Source organism: Lissotriton helveticus, chromosome 9 (genome assembly GCF_964261635.1).
Source record: "Lissotriton helveticus chromosome 9, aLisHel1.1, whole genome shotgun sequence".
Taxonomy (NCBI): Eukaryota; Metazoa; Chordata; class Amphibia; order Caudata; family Salamandridae; genus Lissotriton; species Lissotriton helveticus.
The window spans coordinates 470,924,042-470,943,442 of NC_136070.1; the positions used below are offsets into that span (position 1 = coordinate 470,924,042).

Genomic DNA, 19,401 nt, shown 5'->3' on the forward strand with positions numbered 1-19,401 from the left:
GGCGGCCGCTACGGACTGTTTGGAATGTTGACAGACGCCGGAGAACCAATCAGCTTCGCTTCACAAAGCTCCGTTGCGCGAAAAGTCCGCGAACCAGAGCGCTGCCCGGTCCGCTGTTACAGATATATATCTTTTTTTAAACGTTAATTTCTCAAAATCCACTGGAGCACATATATTGAGACCTACAAAAGGCACATCGGGCTACCAGTCCCTACAATTTTGCCAAGTTTCGTGCAAATCCATTCAGCCGTTCGGGCTAAAAGTGAGGCCAACCGCCCTATGGAAAACTCAATGTTAAAAACACGTTTTGGGACCCCCCTTTTTTCTCGGCCCCCACTGGACGAACCCCCCCCAAATTTTCAAGGGCTGCTCAGAAACAAAATGTGCCATTTTCCTGAAAATTTCAGCCAATTCCGTCCACAAACGCCAAAGTTATTAGACATAGAATTTTCAAAAAACCCATAGAGAAAAAATCCTAACTATATATACCTACTGGCGACCGCCAGTAGGTAATATATATATATATATATATATATATTATATATATAAATATGTGTGCAAAGTTCAACAGTTTACCAACTAAATGCCCTACTATATACAGGTTCTTGTACATGTCAATGCATGACACAATGTGTGCTGTTTCTAAAGCAATAATATGGCTACCTTAGCCAAAAAATAATTTGATAAACCTATTTACAAAAAAGGTAAAAGCAATGAAAATTGTTATAAAATGCTTTAATAAATAGTTTTCTGAAAGTTATTTTAAGAACATGTCAAACAAAATGCGTTAAACATAAGAAGTTCCTGCAAAGCTATTTCTGCATTTATGTATAAAATAATTATTTTCAAACATTCATGTTCATGTTGTTCATTGGCCAAAGTTTATACTTTCAGATAAGAACCTCTTTTCACTGGTAGGTTAACTAAACATATGTAGTGTTACATTTTTCCAGTAATTAAAATAAACCTATAGCTTACCCACTGAGTAACAATAACAAGGCTTTAAAAAGGTCAAAACAAAATGCACAAGCCTTAGTTACGATCAATCATATCTCATGAGGTAATCCATCTTTTGAGTTTGCCAACCTTTTCCCTAAAGAGAACAAGGACTACACATTAACAGAAAAGAGTGAGGAAAATATTGTTCCCTTCATTGGGCCTGAACTGAAAGCAACAAATATATAAAATAAAAAAATAAACATAATGTAATACCACATGTAATTAACATATTCACAAAGGAAAGAGAATCAGCTTCCTAGGTTGCTAAGTTTTGCAGTTGTGCTGTGAGCACAATATGTTTGCTAGACAAATCGGACTAGGAGGCAAATAAACTCTTTATAATCTATTTACACATAATGGTTTCTGTCACAATGCGAATACAAACAGATTCCTAACATTGATTATATTAACGGTGGTTTCTAAATCTGGACATCATACAAAAGGAAAAAAGGTCTTAAAAGAAAGTCATAAAACGTTTTCAGCAACATAAATTAAAAAGGAATGGCATGTCAAAAAAAGACCAAAATATTTTAAGTTATTAAATCAAATATACAGAGCGATTCATTTATTATTTACATATTTACAAAATGCACTTTCACAATTAGAAAATAAACAGTGTATCTATGAGATGCACCTCTAGTTTTGCTTGTAATTCTGCAATATCAGTAGGGCAGTCTTTGACAGTTGCTATAGAAAAGTTTATTCTCAAAGGCACTTGTCACATGCTTCAATACTGCAATCCTAATAGTATTTTGAAGTAAATAAAAGGTCACTTTTTAACCACAGTTGAATGATCTCTATTGGGTTTGTTCCTGTTACGAAGTATGCAAGGCAAATTTAATAAAACTTATAGAAGCAACTAACGTAACAAGTGCAGTGAGCTGCCGTTAATAAAGATTTGAAGTCAAGAAAAAAGTTCAAGTTCACACATTTTCCTCAACCAGGAGGTTTTAAAGCCACCATTAAATTATAACATGTAATAAAAGGAAATACATTCTGTAAACAATGTACAATCTCTTGTAATAAACTTTACACAATATATTGAAAATACAGTCACACTTTCTTTTCTCTGCTTTCAAGCAGATAAGTAAACTTTACAAAAATAGCAACTATCAAAGAACACTCAGTTTTTGCTTACCTGACAGTCATTGAATAATTTATACAAAGGCTAAAGAAACAATAAAAAATAAACATTTTTACATAAAATAAAAAATTAACATTGACTCCAGATATTTTAGTCCTTAATGCAATGGAGATGTCGCCTTTTCTCTCCCCTCCCCATCTTGTAGTGTAGGCACAATGTCTACTGTTAAATGCAGTCTTTACCTCCTTCAGTGTGATTCATTCACATTTTTAACACATCTGTTGTCCAGTTTGCTGGTGCTTGTCCGATGTGGTTTTTTTATTTGGGAGCTCTCAGAAGTGTCCACATTTCCCTTTAAAAAGGTTTTTGGGCACGTATGTGAGAAGTTTTTGTCCTCATCTATTACTATAACCTCTCCCTCTAGGTGCTCCTCTTTCTCCTCTTCTTCTGAATCAAAAGTTCTTTGTGAATGAGAGATGAAACTTTTGCATTCATACTGATTGTCTTTGTTACTGTAAGGCTTGTCTATGGGATTCCTTATATGAGTTAAAGATTCCCGCTGATTATTTTGTTCTTCTGGTCTTCGCTCCCTCTCTTTTCTTCTTTTTCGAGTCCACCAAACACAAATGATAATGCAAGTCAGCCATACAACACCGAATACAGCACATAGTACTGGCACCAAATACACTGCAAAAAAATAAAAAAAATCATTAAGTTCATGGAAATGTAATTCAAAAAAGGTATAAACCCGAAGGTAATGCCCGTGAACGATAAAAAAATCAATACTGTGCCTCAATTCTGTTCAAAGAGAGCAAATATGTCATATGCTCCTGAATAGTGAATTGTTGTTATGTTAGATCAAGTGCATTTGTCACTACTACTAGAATAAATTACTTTGTGACTGTAATCTGGATGAATCTTGAGAAAGCAACCATCATCGGTTGTCCTTCGTAACAAAAACATTGTGTTCTCTTCTACACAGCCATCTCAATTATATCACACGATTATTTTCCCCTTGTGTTGGAAAATAATATGGTGTGGTGACACAAATAAACTCTTACTTTGTAGCAAGCATATTAAAGGAATCCACCTAACAGCAGACATGACCACTGTGGCAGGTATTAGTAGAGCAAAATTAACAAGAGTTGGCATAAGACAGAGCTATAAATACTGAAAGGAAAAACCTTCTCTGATAAGTAGTATCAATTAAAAGTAAATTTCAAACACATACTGAGGACTGGATAGATGGCATCTCGGTCACACAGTAGTCAAGTGTAAAGATACAGGAACAGAAAACAAGCACCATGGATTCAATTTATAGGATTATATATCAAAAAAATGACAGAACAAATTCATAAAACGAATAAACTTAAAATAAAGAGACAAATTAACGTCATATAAAAGCACACAATATAAAATGTAATCAGAGTAGTTTCTTTCTGTCCTTTAACATATTTGGGAGATCATATATACCAGCTAATGAAAATAAATACAGTGGATGAGTGCAAAATCATTTTTGTCATCTCTTTTAAAATAAATTCTAGGCTATCATTGCTTTTTCCCCCCAAGACTACTAGGGCAATAGTAACACCTGTAATTTCTAGCACCACAAAACTGGAAATTTGTAGCCCTTTGCGATAGGAGAAAAAAAAGTTATTATTGATAAGGGTTTTTAGTGTCTCAAGAACAAGTTACTTACCTTCGGTAATGATATATCTGTAAGAAACTTAGGTTAGTTATAGATTCCTTACCTTAGAATAACCCCCAGGCGACAGACTGGATCAGTAAAGTTTTTCATCAGCAGTACAGCGGAACGTCAAAAGGTGGCGTTGATCGGCTCTTCGACGACGGGATGACGTTGCGGTGGCTACATCGATGCCGCCCTCGCACGCGGACGTTATTTTGTACATGACTTTCCACGCCAGAAGCGCAGAGCCATGCAAGACGCTGGCCACTGGTGAACAAAACTAGGGCCCTGAAGGGAAGTCCTTAACCCTAGAAGTCAGTTCACAGAACAGGGAGGATGGGTGGGGCAGTAAGGAATCTATAACTAACCTATGTTTCTTACAGATAGATCGTTACCCAAGGTAAGTAACTTGTTCATCTGAAAGAAACAGTTAGTTATAGATTCCTTACCGTGAAATAGATATCCCAGCAATACCAACCCCGGAGGAGGGTTTGCGAACAAAGTTCACACCAGAAAGTCCTGGAGAACAGAACATCCAAAGAAGCTGTCTCTCCGGACTTTGCTGTTCAGGCAGTAGTGCTTGATGAACATGTGCAGCAATACCCACGTACCATGTAGCTGCCCGACAGATTTCATTCAGGGGATCTCCCCGTCCCAAAGCAGTAGTACCTGCTGTCACCCTGGTGGAATGGGCGTTCAGCCCCACTGGAGGCTCCTTCTTCGCCAAAGTATAGCATGCCTTGATACATAGAACAACCCACCTTTAGATAGTCTGTTTATGCATGGCCCGACGTTTCTTAGCGCCCGCGTAACCAACAAAGAGCTTGTTTGGTGCGATCCAAGTAGACGGAGAGCGCACGTTTTGGATCCACACGGTGGAGCCTCTCTTCCATTTTTGAAGGATGCGGAAAGAAGGTGGGCAAAGTGATTGTTTGGCCAATATGAAAAGATGTGACCACCTTAGTAGAAAGGAAGGTTGAGTTCTGAAGACGACCTTGTCCGGATGAACAGCCAGAAAAGGCGACTTGGAAGAAAGAAATTGTAGCTCACTCAACCTGCGTGCAGAGGTGATGGCCACCAGAAAGGCAGTTTTCAAAGCGAGAAGTCTGAGAGGACAGTTAAAGTGGCTCAAAGGGAGCGCACATAAGATATATCAAAACCAAGTTCAAGTCCCACTGGGGCATTACGAAGGGAACAGGAGGAAACAGATGAGTAATGTCCTTAAGAAATCTATTTACAACAGGAGACTTGAAAAGAGAAGGCTGATCAGGGAGCCTGAGGACGGCTGAAATGGCTGAAAGGTAGCCCATACGAGTTCTAAGAGCAGAGCCCTACTGGGCCAAAGATAGGAGGAACAAGAGAACCTCAGAAAGAGGGGCAGAAAGGGGATCCACAGCCTTGGTTGTGCACCATTCCACATATTTCTTCCATCTGCAGACATATACCGTCTTAGTGGAGGGACGCCTGGCTGCCAAGATTACTTCACAGACTTTGGGAGACAGGTCAAACAACGTCAACTGCCGCCGCTCAATCTCCATGCAAGGAGGTGGAGGCAGGACAGGTTTGGGTGGAGGACCGTCCCTTGCTGCTGCGACAGAAGACCCTCCCGAATAGGGAGTCGGATCGGAGGATCGATGGCCATGTTGAGCAGCTCGGGATACCAGACTCTTCGGGCCCAATCCGGAGCCACAAGAATGACTTGGGCACAGTCGCGCTTGATCTTCAGCACTCTGGGCAGATGTGGTATAGGCTGAAAGGCGTACACAAGACCGCAACTCCACTCGTGACGAAAAGCGTCACCTAGCGAGTGGCGCCTTGGAAATTCAAAGACAGAATTGCGCGTTCGCTTCAGTGGCGAATAGATCTAACCAAGGCTCTCCCCACTGCTGAAAGAGACCTTGCACCACCTCCGAGTGAAGACGTCATTCGTGATTCATCATGTACCTGCGGCTGAGTTCGGCCGCCCTGGTGTTCAGTGAACCAGCCAGGTGTTGTACCACCAGGGATATGCCCTGATGTTCGAATGTTCTAGCCAGGTCTAGAGGCGGAGGGCCTCTTGACGTAGCGTTCACAACCCCACCATGCTCAGTTTGTTGCAGTACCACATGGCGGTGGTGTTGTCTGTGAACACCTGCACTACTCTTCTCCGGACAGAGGGAAGGAATGCTTTGAGTGCACGACGAATCACCCAAAGCTCCAGAAGGTTGATGTGGAGCCCGGACTCCGCTGGAGACCAGAGGCCTCTGATCTCTGCCTCTCCCATGTGGCCGCTCCATCTCAGAGGGATGCGTCTGTCACCACTGTGTGTTCTGGTTGGGGAAGGGAGAGGGATCTGCTGTGGACCCAATCCTGGTTCGTGAGCCACCATTGCAATTGCTGTGCAGTGCCCTCCGAGATCTGGACACAATCTGACAGATTCCCCTGATGCTGCACCCACTGGAACTTCAGGTCTCACTGCAGAGCCGACATATGCCACCTGGCATGCTCAACCAGCAGGATACAGGAGGCCCATGAGGCCCAGTAGCCTCAGGGTCACCCTGACCGAAACCCGGGATAGAGGCTTAAAGATCAGAATCATAGCCTGAATATCCCGGACTCGCTGTTGGGGAGGATAAACCCGAGACTGCGTCGTGTCCTGAACCGCTCCGATGAAGAGAAGCTTCTGAGAGGGGTTCATGTGTGACTTGGCACGTTGATGGAGAACCCTAGCAAATGCAGGAGGTCGGCCGTAGTCTGGAGGTGGGAGAGGACAGTCTAGGGCGAGCCCGCCTTCAACAGCCAGTTGTCGAGATAGTGGAAGACTGGAACCACTGATCTGCACAGATGAGCTGCGACCACATCCATCACTTACGTGAACACCTGTGGGGCACTGGTAAGGCCAAAGGAGAGCATGGTAAACTGAAAGTGCTCGTAGTCTCTTCGGACTATCTGCAAAACCCACCTATCCGACGTGATGGTGCGCCAGTGATGGAGGTGATGGCAGATCCTGCTGCCCACAGGAATTTGGTGTCCCAGGAAGGTCAGACTAGGAGGGTTTGGAGGCTGATGTAGAAGGGGTTGTGGTGCACTAGTCCGTCCGCTGGCCCCCAGAACCATGCTGGTGGTTCCCACTAACCCGCCCATGCTGGGGCTGAACAGTCTGCGCGAGCCTGTGGCTCTGGTTGGGACGTAGTGGGGCACCCCTTCCTTAACCACGAAAGGAGCTTAAGGCAGACTGTGCAGGGCGGGTGATGGAGAGGCCCAAGGACCTGGCCGTAGCTCGAAAGTCCATAAAGCGCTCTAGCGCACGGTCTGCCGTGTCACAGAAACGGCGACGGCCATCAAAGGGCATGTCTGTAAAGGTGGATTGGACAGCCCCGGAAAAATCAGTCGAACGCAACCAGGCATAGTGTGTTGGCAGTATCCGGCCCACAGCAATGTTAAACTTTGCTGCATCTCTCCCCTTAGCAACTGCACAGGCGAGCAGGGCCCGGGCCTCCTACGGGCACTGAGGCAGCACTTGTGCCACCTTACCCCACAGAGAGTAGGAATAACGGGACAACAGACATGTGGTGTTTACCGACCGCAGCCCCAAGCTGGAGGAAGAAATCATCTTCTTCCCAAGTGGGTCCAGCTTTTTGGATTCCCTATCAGGTGGAGCGGTAGGGAAGGAGCCTTTAAATGTAGAGGCTTTGACCACCAAGCTCTCAGGGAGAGGAAAGTAGGTTGCCAGGGGCCGGGCAGTGGTGTCGGGCAATCATCCTGTCCACAGGAGCCCCTGTGTTGGGCCTGGACCACGTGCCCAAACGGATGTCTGTGAGGGCTTCATTAAATGGCAGCAGGGGCTCCAAAGAGCTCGCTGCCGGTTCAAGGACCTCTGTCAAGAGGTTAGTCCTGACTGCCACCGTAGGTAGCTCGAGGTGGAGAGCCTCGGTCACCCTACGCAACACCACTGCGTATGGTGCTCCCTCCTCCGTAGCTATGGTAGGAGCAGACAACATGCAGAGGTCTGGGGAGGTATCCAGACCACTGACTTCCCCCAGTTCCTTTCTCCAGTCCGGATTGTAATCTAACTGGTCTGTTAAAGGGTCACCAGACCCCTCCCAGGCTTCCTCACCCTCCTCTGGCTGCCAATCTGGTTGAAAAGGGCCAGGGTGGAACACAGAGACAAAAGTACCCATCAACTTCGGATCAGGTGTCCACATTGGAGCACATGCCAGGAGCCCAGCCGTCGTCAGCTGCGGAGGAGGTGGAATCGGCACCGGTGGAGGACGAATGAGGGAGACCGGCGCCGATCCGGATCCAGGCCTGGATCCAAGGGGGCCCTGCTGTGCAGAGACCGAAGCCGCCGGCGTCGAAGGCCTAGGACCCCAAGCCGAGTCAAAGGGGCCGAGTCGGGTTGCCCAAGAATGGTGTGCATCGCTTCGTAAAATTGACGAAGCTGGGCAGGGTTCACTACTGGTCAGGCTGGAGTTGACCCTGAAGGTTCTGCATGTGGAGCGGCAGGAGGCGCACCACCCGCACCCTTCATCGCATCGGCCGACGGACGAGGGGAAGTCGAAGAGCGACAATGCTTCTTCGAGTTCTTCCTGTGCTTCGACTTACCTGACCAGAGAGCGAAAACTTAGAAGAGGAGTGATGGTGATTCCGCGATCGGTCCCTCGACCTCCCACGCGACCAGGACCTTGAGTGACACGGAGCCGACTGCTGGGCCTCAAGGAGCTTTCGGGACAGCTCCCGCAAAGACTTCGGGGCCATGGTTCGGCAGTCGGAGCACGATTTGGAGTCGTGGTCGCGCTCCAGGCAGTAGAGGCACATGCGGTGCGGATCCGTCACCAACATCAGTTGGGTACAGGAACCGCTTGCCTTGAAGCCGGGCATCCCTTGTGCACCAGGTCACATAAAGTCAGTCAAAAACATGACTGGGGGTACGGCTCTCTCCGGATGTGCGCTTGCTGGCGCGGAAAAAAAAGAACCGGCGTCAGCACTCCAGGGTGGCATCTATGTAGCTAGCGCAACGTCATCCCGGCAACTACAACACCAGCAACGGACGCAGAGTCAACGGATCCACCTTCCGACGCCCAGGGGTACTGCTGACGAAAAAATTTCCGGATTCAGTCTGACGCCTGGGGGTAATTCTAAGGAAAGGAATCTATAACTAACTGTTTCTTTCAGATACAGAACTATGCTTTGTCTGTATATAGCATGAGGATTTAACCGAATCCTGATAATTTTGTCATTTTGAGTCCAATTGTATCACCATTGCATGACTGGTCCTCTTTGTTTTAGTCATCTGTTCTGTAAATTATTACTTCAATATTCATAGCAACCACGAATACATGGGAGGCTTGCAACTTTTAAATGACGTGCATCACAAACAAAGATCTCCATTTTAGGGGCCGATTATGATGCCGGACTGACCCAAGTCCGTCTGGCATCGTTCTGGAACTGGAACCGAATGACCTCCAGTCGTCTTTTCCAGCCCAGAAATTAGGATGCGACCGAACCCTGTTCTGTCGCAATCTGATACTTTGCTATACTATCATGCGTTCCGAACGGAATACATGCTCTCATAGCAAAGATCAGGGGTGCAGTTCATCTTTGCACCCCATGGCAGGCACCTCAAGGTGCCTTCCACCAGGTGTAGGGATCACAGTGCCCCCTAGCCTGCCATAAGGTGGCCTAGCACCCGTGGGGGCCCTCCAAAGCGGTTTCCCAATGCCTTTTTGTACCGGAAAGGCTGGCACAAAAAGGCAGTGGAAAAACTGCCATCGTAATCCCTCGGCCGGAAAGAGCTGGCCGGGGGATTACTGTGGGCCTTCCGAAAGGCGGACGGGCTCTCTGAGCCAGTCGTAAGCCATTCAGGAGGCTGATTCCGATTCCCTTCTGACCGAGCCCATCGAAATCGCCTGGTCGGGAGGGAATTCGAATCAGTGACTACAATGCGGGCAGGAGGGCTTTGACTGACTGTTGGAGCCCTTCCTGCCCGCATCGTAATCGGGCCCTAACTCTACATAGCCCTTTGAAAAAGGAACTCCACATCACTGAAGGAGGAAGAATAATGAAAGGCAAATTTAGCCTAATGAAAATCTCCAAAATTTAAAAATTCAAAACTCTGCATCAGTTTTTCTCCTGCCGGACACTAAGAATATGAAATCAACTACCAGATGAACTCAATCCTAACATACTATCCTGCAGAAAAGCTTACCTTTGCAGAGTTAACTTAAAGGACTAAGGAACTGATATCCTGAATCTCTATCTGTGATAAGTGGTCACAGGTTGTGCACAGACTTTTGCGTGTACATGTACAAAGAGAGTGGTTCACAAAATCCCAAATCACAGTGGGTTGCAATCAGACATACCTCATAAATATAAATGAGGGTGATAGGTCACAAATTGTGAGTCACCACCATTGGATGCCATCACAGGGATGGTAGCCAGCTATAGCCTGCAGACCACAAGGTCTCTTAATATATTATATTAAAATGGAGACAGTTTTCTTTAAAAAAACAAATTAAAAAAAAACAGGTCTGCATTTAAAAGCAACATTTTTTCCTATAAAAACAGACCTTTTTTTACATTCACCAAGGGGAAGGTATATCAATGGGAAGCCTTCATTTTTGTGAATGTGTTATCACCCCAACTCAGTAACTTTTCAATGTTTTGTGACATGAGTATTGTCGCAAAAAATTTAATCATACCATAATTAACTGGTATTTGGAAGGAACACCCTAAATACAGCCCTTTCAGATAGCGATTAGTTATCAGTTCCTGAATCCATTTTGAGAATGGAGACATGCTACTGAATCCCAAAATGGGTCTCTTAGATTTCCATTCTGCGGTTGCAAACCTTGTAAGTTTTCAAATCGCATACTTTGCAGCCACAAAATGGCTTTGAACATCAGGCCCCCTAAGACTGTTAAAAACGTTGGGTTTAAAACATCTTAACTGCGCTGGGCGCAGATACTAGTGGTTTGTGTCATGGAAACCAGTTTAAGGCACACCTTGTCTTACATTATCACATAATTGATGTTTATAGAATTATTGCTTTCTCTGTAACCTGCCAGCTCAGTTTTCAAAGTTGTAAAGTCTGAAATGTAAACAATGATCAAACTGCGTTTACTCTTATGCCATCATTATCTAACATACTTTGACCTTATTGTGCAAACAGCAGTAACCATTTATTTATTTATTTTATTTTATTGAATTTGTATTGCGCTCAGCTACCCGTAGAGGGTTTCCCGGCGCCAGGGACAGCCTAAAGAAGAAAGATAGGTAATTGCTGAAAACAGGAGAAGCAGAGAACATTTGACCAACTAAAACAGAAAAGTTTTTAGCTTTTTGCGAAAGGCTAGAAGATTAAACTTACCCGAGGATGAAGGGCCCACAACAATAGTTTCTACTTTCACTTCTGTAACTGCCAGCATGACAGTACTGTTTTGTCGTTTGGTGATGGCACCAACTACTGCATTCGCTGCATTCTGAATTATGTTGTTGTCTTCTTCATTTGGATGCGAAAAGAAAGACTACGACAAAAAAAGGTGTTGGCATTATACATATGAATATTAAATATCGACTTAGAAAAAATAAGTCTCCAGCAATTTGGATCATCAATATAATGTCATGCTTCCATTCTTTCAAACCAATGGATCGCAGAAACGTTTACCAAAACGAGTTCAATCAACCATGCTTTATTCGGTTTTAGAAAGAAAAAAACATAAAAGCAAAACACCATAAAATAAGACATCAGTTAAAATCCAATCGTCAATAATGCAGATAAAAATGTACATACAATATAAAAACTATTCCGAAAGAGCAGACACAACAAGGTACCCTTTTTTCTCAACCTTACAGTAACTTTCAGAAAACTAAATGTATAAAACATTATAATCTCACAGAAACAACTGCAGATACATAAGGGCCGGTCAGACTTGAGAAGAATTTGCCCTTTTAAGAATAGGAATAATGTACGCCTTCCAGGGCATCACATAACAATTACAAAACACAGTAAAGTGCAGGATATCCTGTGGAGACCTACTGTCGCAGCTGCAGGATGTAAGTTTGTAACCCCTACTCCAACTACACGGATAAGTCAGCAGAAAGGGCAATAAGTCTAGCCGGAACATCGGTAACAAAAAACGCTCATATCTACTTTTAACAAAAAGAAGGTATGTCTCTGTGGTTGGCACAGTTTTCAGCATAATATGTCATTGGGCACTGAGCTTTGATAGAGCAATCTCTTCTTTAGCCATGAATGTCTGCCTAAAGAAGGGTTCTTTTACCTATTTGCCGTCAGCTCTACATATCCCATCTGGGGTACTAAATAAGTCTCCCTTGCCTAAACTCTGAAAGGAGACCCTAATGTACTTAAGCCACAAGATATGAGCTGAGTAATCGAGGGACAAACAATCTCCTTACTAAGTTTAATCTTGGGCCTTAACCATATATTCATCCACAGAGAAAGGGGGTAAAAGGGCGTGACATAGGTTATGTAACCCACCGAGAACGTACGTAATGCACCGAAAATGTAGGGGCGCTTCGTGGGACACACCAGATCGGTCTCAAAAAAGAATTTTCCACTGTCTGCAATTCAACCTGTTTAACATGTCCCCAGATTTCACTCAAGTAAACTACTTTGGAGATACATTTGGTGCTGTAAATCAGCAATAAGGTCCCAGCCTTGAGGCAAAATTAAAAACAGCAGAGTTTGCCCAGATTAAATCCTCCTTCTTCCTACTAATAAGGGGGTGCCAGCTCATTGCAGAATCAAACAGCAAGCCCAGGTATGAAAACACCCTAGTCTTTGGGAGGACACAGGGCCCAATATTAAACTTAGACGATTTTGTAGAACGAGGACCCAGAACCATTACAAAATATATTTCTATTTAACTGATAGGTCGAGCTCCTCTATAAAATTTGCAAAGGAGTTCATCAGAACCTGCAAGTCTCCAATGGTTTAGGCAATGAGAACCACATCATCCGCATAGAACAATGGCAGACAACAGGACCCCACTTGCAGACAATCTGCTTTTGTGACAACCAGTGCTTGTTCTAGTTTATTAATGTACAAATTAAACGGAAATGGGGAGAAAATACAACTTTGTCGTACTCCTCTTTTAATATGGAAGCAGCGGTACATTTTAGATCTTTAGAATAGCGTATCATTGCCATGGTGTCCCTGTGAAGATCCCTTAAAAATAGAACAATGTCCCAATCCACCCTCATGGACAATATGATCTGCCACAGCTTTGTTTGACTGACCCTATCGAACGCAGATGTGCGGTCCATAAATGCTACGTGGATTGAGCAGGGACGAGCAACAGTATATTTACTTAGGACAAAATACAGGTTCAAGCTCTGATCTACTGTTCACCTCCCTGAGCAAAAGCCTTACTGGACTTCAGATAAAACGTTATTTTAATCAGCCCACGCGGAAAGTCTAACCAGGAGAATGCGCCCCAAAACATTCACTGCTGCATTAAGCAAAGAAATGAGCCAACAACAATGAGGGCTGTCCTTATCCCCCTTTTTAAAAACGGGTACAATGATACACAGCGCCCATGACTGTAGGGGGCCTGCCATCACTGCTGCATTAATAAGGGTGGTCAAAACTGGGGCCCAAATCGCGATGTCGTTAATATAAAGATTGTGCAGAATTCCATCAGGACTTGGGGCCTTTTTCTTAGTTAGCCCATAATACCCTTCTTGACTTTCTCGAGAGAGAATGTGAAAGCTGCAGCTCTTTCCACCTTGCCCTCCTGTATTTAGTAGGACCTGAGTTGTAGGTTTCTTCCAAAAACAAAAAAAAGTTGTTCAACTTGCAAAGGACATGCTTGATATATATGGTTGCCACTCTGAAATACTTTCCCTGCTAAGAATCTGTAATAATCCTTTAGAAAATTCCCTTTCAATGTGGACATAACACTCAAACAAAAATCAATGGATCCATGAAAAGCGGATACTCGATTGGAAGGCATGGCTTAAAGAAAAGGGTGGAAGTAACGTGGAAGCAAAAGTTGTATTTTATTTTGAAAACACGATACACCGTAAATACGCTTTGAACTGGAGTATTTCTTTCTTGCACTATAACCTTTTAATAGCATGGTTTCTGAGTGTATTCAAAGGTACTGTTTGTTCCACCATGAGCAGTGGGGAATTGTGTACTCATCCATTTGTCAAAAACAAAATTTCAAAGTGATTTGACAACGTGTAGCATACTATCAGTCATCAAATTACAATATAATGTCTTCAAAGACAGCACCTACTGAAGCATGGGTGGCTACATGGCCAGTTACTGCACTCTCAACATGCTTGTGTTGAATGAATTCTGTTCTAAAACATAACTATGCCTGAAACCATAGAAAATCAATATGTAGGGACTGAGTCACCATACCACCTCAGTATCCATGAGTCCTAGTCAGTCTTACCAGAGAAACAAATGAATTGGCACCCCAGAACACAACACACTCAGCCCTCTCAGGGATCGCAGTAACAGGACAGACACTTTCACACTCTCACTTGTACTCGTCCACAATAGGGTAACCAGGAGACACAAAGGAAGTTTAGAATATTTATTTAAACTAGTATACGTGACACAATTAGAAAACAAAAACATACTTTTACTGTTAGAATGGTTAATAATCCATAGACCATAAAAAGTCCTGTCATTTTATATGACAGAGGAACCTAAACCCTCCTCCCTTACTACTGAAGTCAAATGATTATATATAAATGATCTCTTAGATTACTGGCAGACCCCTTACCTTAACATCCACTGATGGAAGTTCTACATCTCAGCAGACACAGTGCACGTGTCTCAGAACTCTCTTTCCATGTGTGTTTTTGGCTCGTGTGCTCATCTATGCATGTGGGCACATAAACAAAAGCTGCATTCTTGTGTTATGTCTAGGTGCTAGTGAAGGCCAGAAAGAATTACAAGGGATATTGTTGTTTGACCTAGTCTAGGGAGTTCAGACTAAATCCCAGGAAAACTGCAGAATGCAAAAACATATGCAGGTTTCCGTGTGAAAGTTCAATGTGGCACAAAGGCATGTTTATATAGTAACACATGCAAAGGAAAATGAGGCCTTCAACTTGCACAATAAGGCTAACATAGGGAAAACGACAATGTGCCATGCAGGAAACACACAACACCCTCTCTTTGCTCAGGATAATAGCACTTGGAAAGATACTAGATATAATAAATGTAATTTAAAAGTAAACACACTCAAAGCCTTGTTCCACAGATGACTGAAGACTACAATTAGAAAGAGATAATAATTTGCAAAAATAATCAAATTAAGAGTGCCTCCGAGGAATCCAGAATGTCACTTGCGATTTCGTAGGCCAAAGACTCCATGGAGGAAATCACACTCCGCACAGAATGATTGGTTAACTGCCCACATTACGAGTGCCAAAGAATAACCATGCTCGCAGGTCTCAACCGATGCTGAGACAGTTACAAGGCAACCTGCGTCCGTGTCAAAAGAGCCTGTATCTTGTGATCCATGTGCTGATGCACACAGCTCCTCAAAGGCCAATGGAAGGGTTCCTGTGTTTCCTGCATGGCCTACATCTCAGCAGATGTAGAGCTATTGTCTCAAGACCCCTTGCATGTGTGCTCATCAAACTAAATCTCAGGAAAAGAACAGAACACAAAAACATATGCAGGTTCCATGTGAAAGCTCAATGTGGCACAAAAGCCAGCGTGTTTATATAGTAACGTATGCAAAGGAAAACAAGACCAACAACGTGCACAATTAGGCTAAGACAGGAATAACTACAGTAGGCCAAGCAGGAAACGCACAACACTTGCTGGTGAATAACTCCACAGTCCCATGTGCTGAGGGTTTTGTTGTTGACTTCCCATTCTTGGTGGTTTGCATCTATTTTTGGACATTCTTCCAGTGTTTTTTCACATTCATGTCTGAGATTCCCTCAAAGCCTACAGGGACTCTGGATTTCTGATGGCGTCTATATCCCGGAGATGCTATGTTGTGTCTAACCCCCAAGGCCCCATTAGTTCAGAGCACTTGGTACTTACACCAGCTCTTGACACTTTCTGTATGCTTTAGGGTATTAGCAGTCGAGGGTTCATACATTCGCCTTAGGGTTTGTGCACCTGGACATCCGACACTACAGGCCCTCAGGGTTTCACTCACTAGTGCTCTGCAGGCTGGCCATTATGGCAGGAATAGCAGTTCGACTTCTAAAATTGGCCACATACTCTTGTAATTGTGACTTACGCCCCTTCAGGTACTGCTATCCGCAGTCACCTCATCCCTTCCTCCAATTATGTGCCTCAGCCACCACCCTTCCTCTTGGGAGGGTGTGAAGTCCAATCCTTGAATCTCACAGATCTTCCTATTGTCAGTATATACTACTGGTTACGTCTGACATTGATGAAGCATAATTTGCAGGATGAAGGTGAGTAGAGCTCTACTGCAAATTCATGATCAAAACATAGAGATATAATTTTCATACATGACTGACCACTTGTAAATAGTGGACTGTGCTCTTTGCACAGTAGTTTTCAGCCTCTTGGCCCCTCTCATTGATGATAACACGCCATACACCTTAAATTTAGAATGGTGTAAACAACTGGGGTATTAGGAGAGGGTGGTAGGCACAGATATCCCCACACACTATCTGCGCCAACCTTGGCAAAATACTCAATATTGGAGCGAGCTACAAGAGACTGCATTTACCAGAATTCCAGGGGCGAACCTAGCCTGAGAGGTCAGCGGTGTGCTCCCACATCCTGTTGTCTATTTAAAATACTCCTGTGAGTCATTGAGCTGACGAGCTCGTGGATGAAGCACCTGCGTGCCAGTGAGAGGTACCGGACCTGATATAATGTTTGGCAGCCGACTCCGCAAACCCCAAAATACAAAACGGTATTCTCTACTGATGACGATTAATAAACCAGAAACACGTGTCTAGAGATCAGCACTATCTGCGCCAACCTTGGCAAAATACTCGAAAATATCGGAGCGAGCAACAAGAGACTGCATTTACCAGAATGCCAGGGGCGAACCTTGCCTGGTTCAGCGGTCAGCGGTGTGCTCACACATCCTGTTGTCTATCATTTTCATACATGATTGACCACCTGTAAATCGTGGACTGTGCTCTTTGCACAGTAGTTTTTCAGCCTCTTGGTCCCTCTCATTGATGATAAACCACCATACACCTTAAATTTAGAATGGTGTAAAAAATTGGGGTATTATTAGAGGGTGGTAGGTACAGACATCTTCACACACCCAAAGCAGGGAAAAGCAAACTTTATCAAACGGCCTCCTTTTCTAAAAAATAAAAAAATGGGATATATATATATATATATATATATATATATATATATATATATATATATATATATATACACACATTTTTTTTACAAATCAGACTTCACCAGTCAATTGGACTTTGAAAACATCTCTGGGGCCATGTTTCACATTAAACCTTTACATGTTCTACTTTTAAATACTATGCACTTTACATTATGGGAAGTAAAGCCTACTTAGGAAGACTTTGTAATATTTCACAGGAAGGTTTACACCTGTAAAAAAGGGGCTATTTTGACAGGTCATATTCATAGTTTTAACACTGCACACCCAGGCCACAGATGATTGGCCTACAGTCTTTGTGAGTTTGATTTTTTTAAAACAAATATGTCTGGTGCGCGGCCATGAGAGACATCACGGACATGCACCAAACGTTTTGTGCTTTTACAAGAGCCGATGTGGTAGTGGCTCCTGGAAAGAGACAAAGATTGCTGCCCGCCTGTTCTAAATTCCACAAGACTGATTTGCATATGGGTGATGTCGGTCTGGAGTGGGTGAAATATTATGAACTGAAATATGACCATAAACAATCGTCAGTGGCTGAGATGAATTCAAGCATTTTTTCCATAAAACTGGATCCACCACTTCACTGGGACTAACAGTATACATTAGAAATTCTCAAACTATCCTTTCAGAGCTACCATACTTCATTAATAGCAAAACCGAAACATATGAACTTCTATACAACACTTTAAAAGTTTCAGCAGTCGGAGTATTGTCTTAAAATCATGATTCACTGTATCAAGGGAGAAACAGTTGCAATAGTTACAACTAAGTTTCCCTCTTATATTTTCTTCAGACATTTCATTGATAGAATATTGATCGAATTTTAAATCTCGTTTTTAGCGAGTGGTGAATGGGACCTTCAGTTAAATCAGCTTTGTGTTGAGATTCAAAGTATTATCAGCAAGTTATTTTGGGTATTTAGCAACAGATCTAATGGCAAAATTAGTTACCCTCTTTAATGGTCATGCAGAAAGGCTAGTCCAATACATCCTCTGGGGAGTCCTTTCAGTTGAGTCACAATATTCAGTTATACTACTACCAGATAAAGTATGCCTGAAGTACTGAAGCAAAGGAAGTTTCACGACTCTCTGGAGGCAATCGTATCTGGAATAAATCTGTTGTGGGTGATTTCACAAGTAACTCCACACCAAACCATGAGCATTAGCAGAACCACAATTATCTGGGTGCTAACTTAGGTAAATATTACCAGCGGTTGGAAAAACCTTTTCCCAAACTGAGTAAAGTCATTAGCACCCATTATCACACAGCTCTGCATCATACCCAGTACTCTTAATGCTTAAAGTGGCGCTAGCAGCTCTACCACTAAATTGTCTTTTCAAGAATAACTAACAATGTATCCACTTTTGTAGACCAGCTCATCCAGCTGAGTATGCTTATAAAATGTTTTCCTAGATAATCATACAGCTTGACAACATTCAGTTTTCAAGATGCATATCAACGAACTTCTTTACGCAATACATATTACCCACTATCACGATCTAGCACTAATGGTGAGCAACATAAAAACTACTAAACGCACAAAGGAAAAAGGTGGAAACTTTTCTTAGTTTTGCCCAATATGACCATGTATGTGAAAAACAATTAAACACCTAAAGTTGCAACAAAACTCTGCGGAGTGAGCCTTCCATTAAAAAAAAAAATATATATATATATATATATATATTGAACTGTTTCAACACAAGTAACTACAGTTTTGAACATCACCAACTGGAGTTAAATTTGCATTTTAAAATCCATTTTCATGGTGGTTTATACATGCAGGGTCAATCATCATCTTTCGCGAACATGAAAATAGAGTCTGTCTCATGGTGTGCAGGAAATGTAAACTTTTCCTTTTTTATGAATAATAATAATATTCTACTTTGACATGCAAAAACAGATAGCTTAGAAAGTACAAGTTAACAAGTAAGGAAATCCCCAATCAAAAAAGCTTCTGTAGAAATGTGCCTTTGGAAACTTTCAAATATGCAATAGGTTTATGTGGATCTATTGCTAAATGCTTAGTGATGGACTTTGAGCATGTTTCTTTATCTAAAAAGTCTCCATGTGTTTAAACGAAAGCCCAGCCATGATCAAATTATTGGTACATTTTTAGCTGCCCATTGGTTCTCAAGCCTGATTCAGCAGACTGCTGCGATTACACACATAAATCATGCCTTTTATTCAGCATTTTCAGATCTCAGGGAGTCACCAAAACAGACAGCATACAGCTTTCAGCTCTTATTGAAATGTATTATTTAAATTTTTATATAGCGCAGACTTGGCCCGGAGTCATCAGAGCGGTT

General features: G+C 42.9%; 1 protein-coding gene across 2 annotated transcripts in view; it reads right to left on the bottom strand.

The window, feature by feature from the left end:
* Positions 1 to 720: 720 nt before the first annotated feature.
* The window catches only part of JAG2 (jagged canonical Notch ligand 2), a 319,544-nt gene continuing 300,863 nt past the window's right edge, over positions 721 to 19,401 (bottom strand). For both annotated transcript variants that reach the window (XM_078660292.1, XM_078660293.1), the window contains 2 exons: positions 11,119 to 11,275; positions 721 to 2,770 (listed from right to left, as the gene is read on the bottom strand). In XM_078660292.1, the coding sequence (XP_078516418.1) occupies positions 2,331 to 2,770; positions 11,119 to 11,275 (597 nt within the window). In that variant the 3' untranslated portion in view covers positions 721 to 2,330. The remainder of the gene's footprint in view (positions 2,771 to 11,118; positions 11,276 to 19,401) is intronic.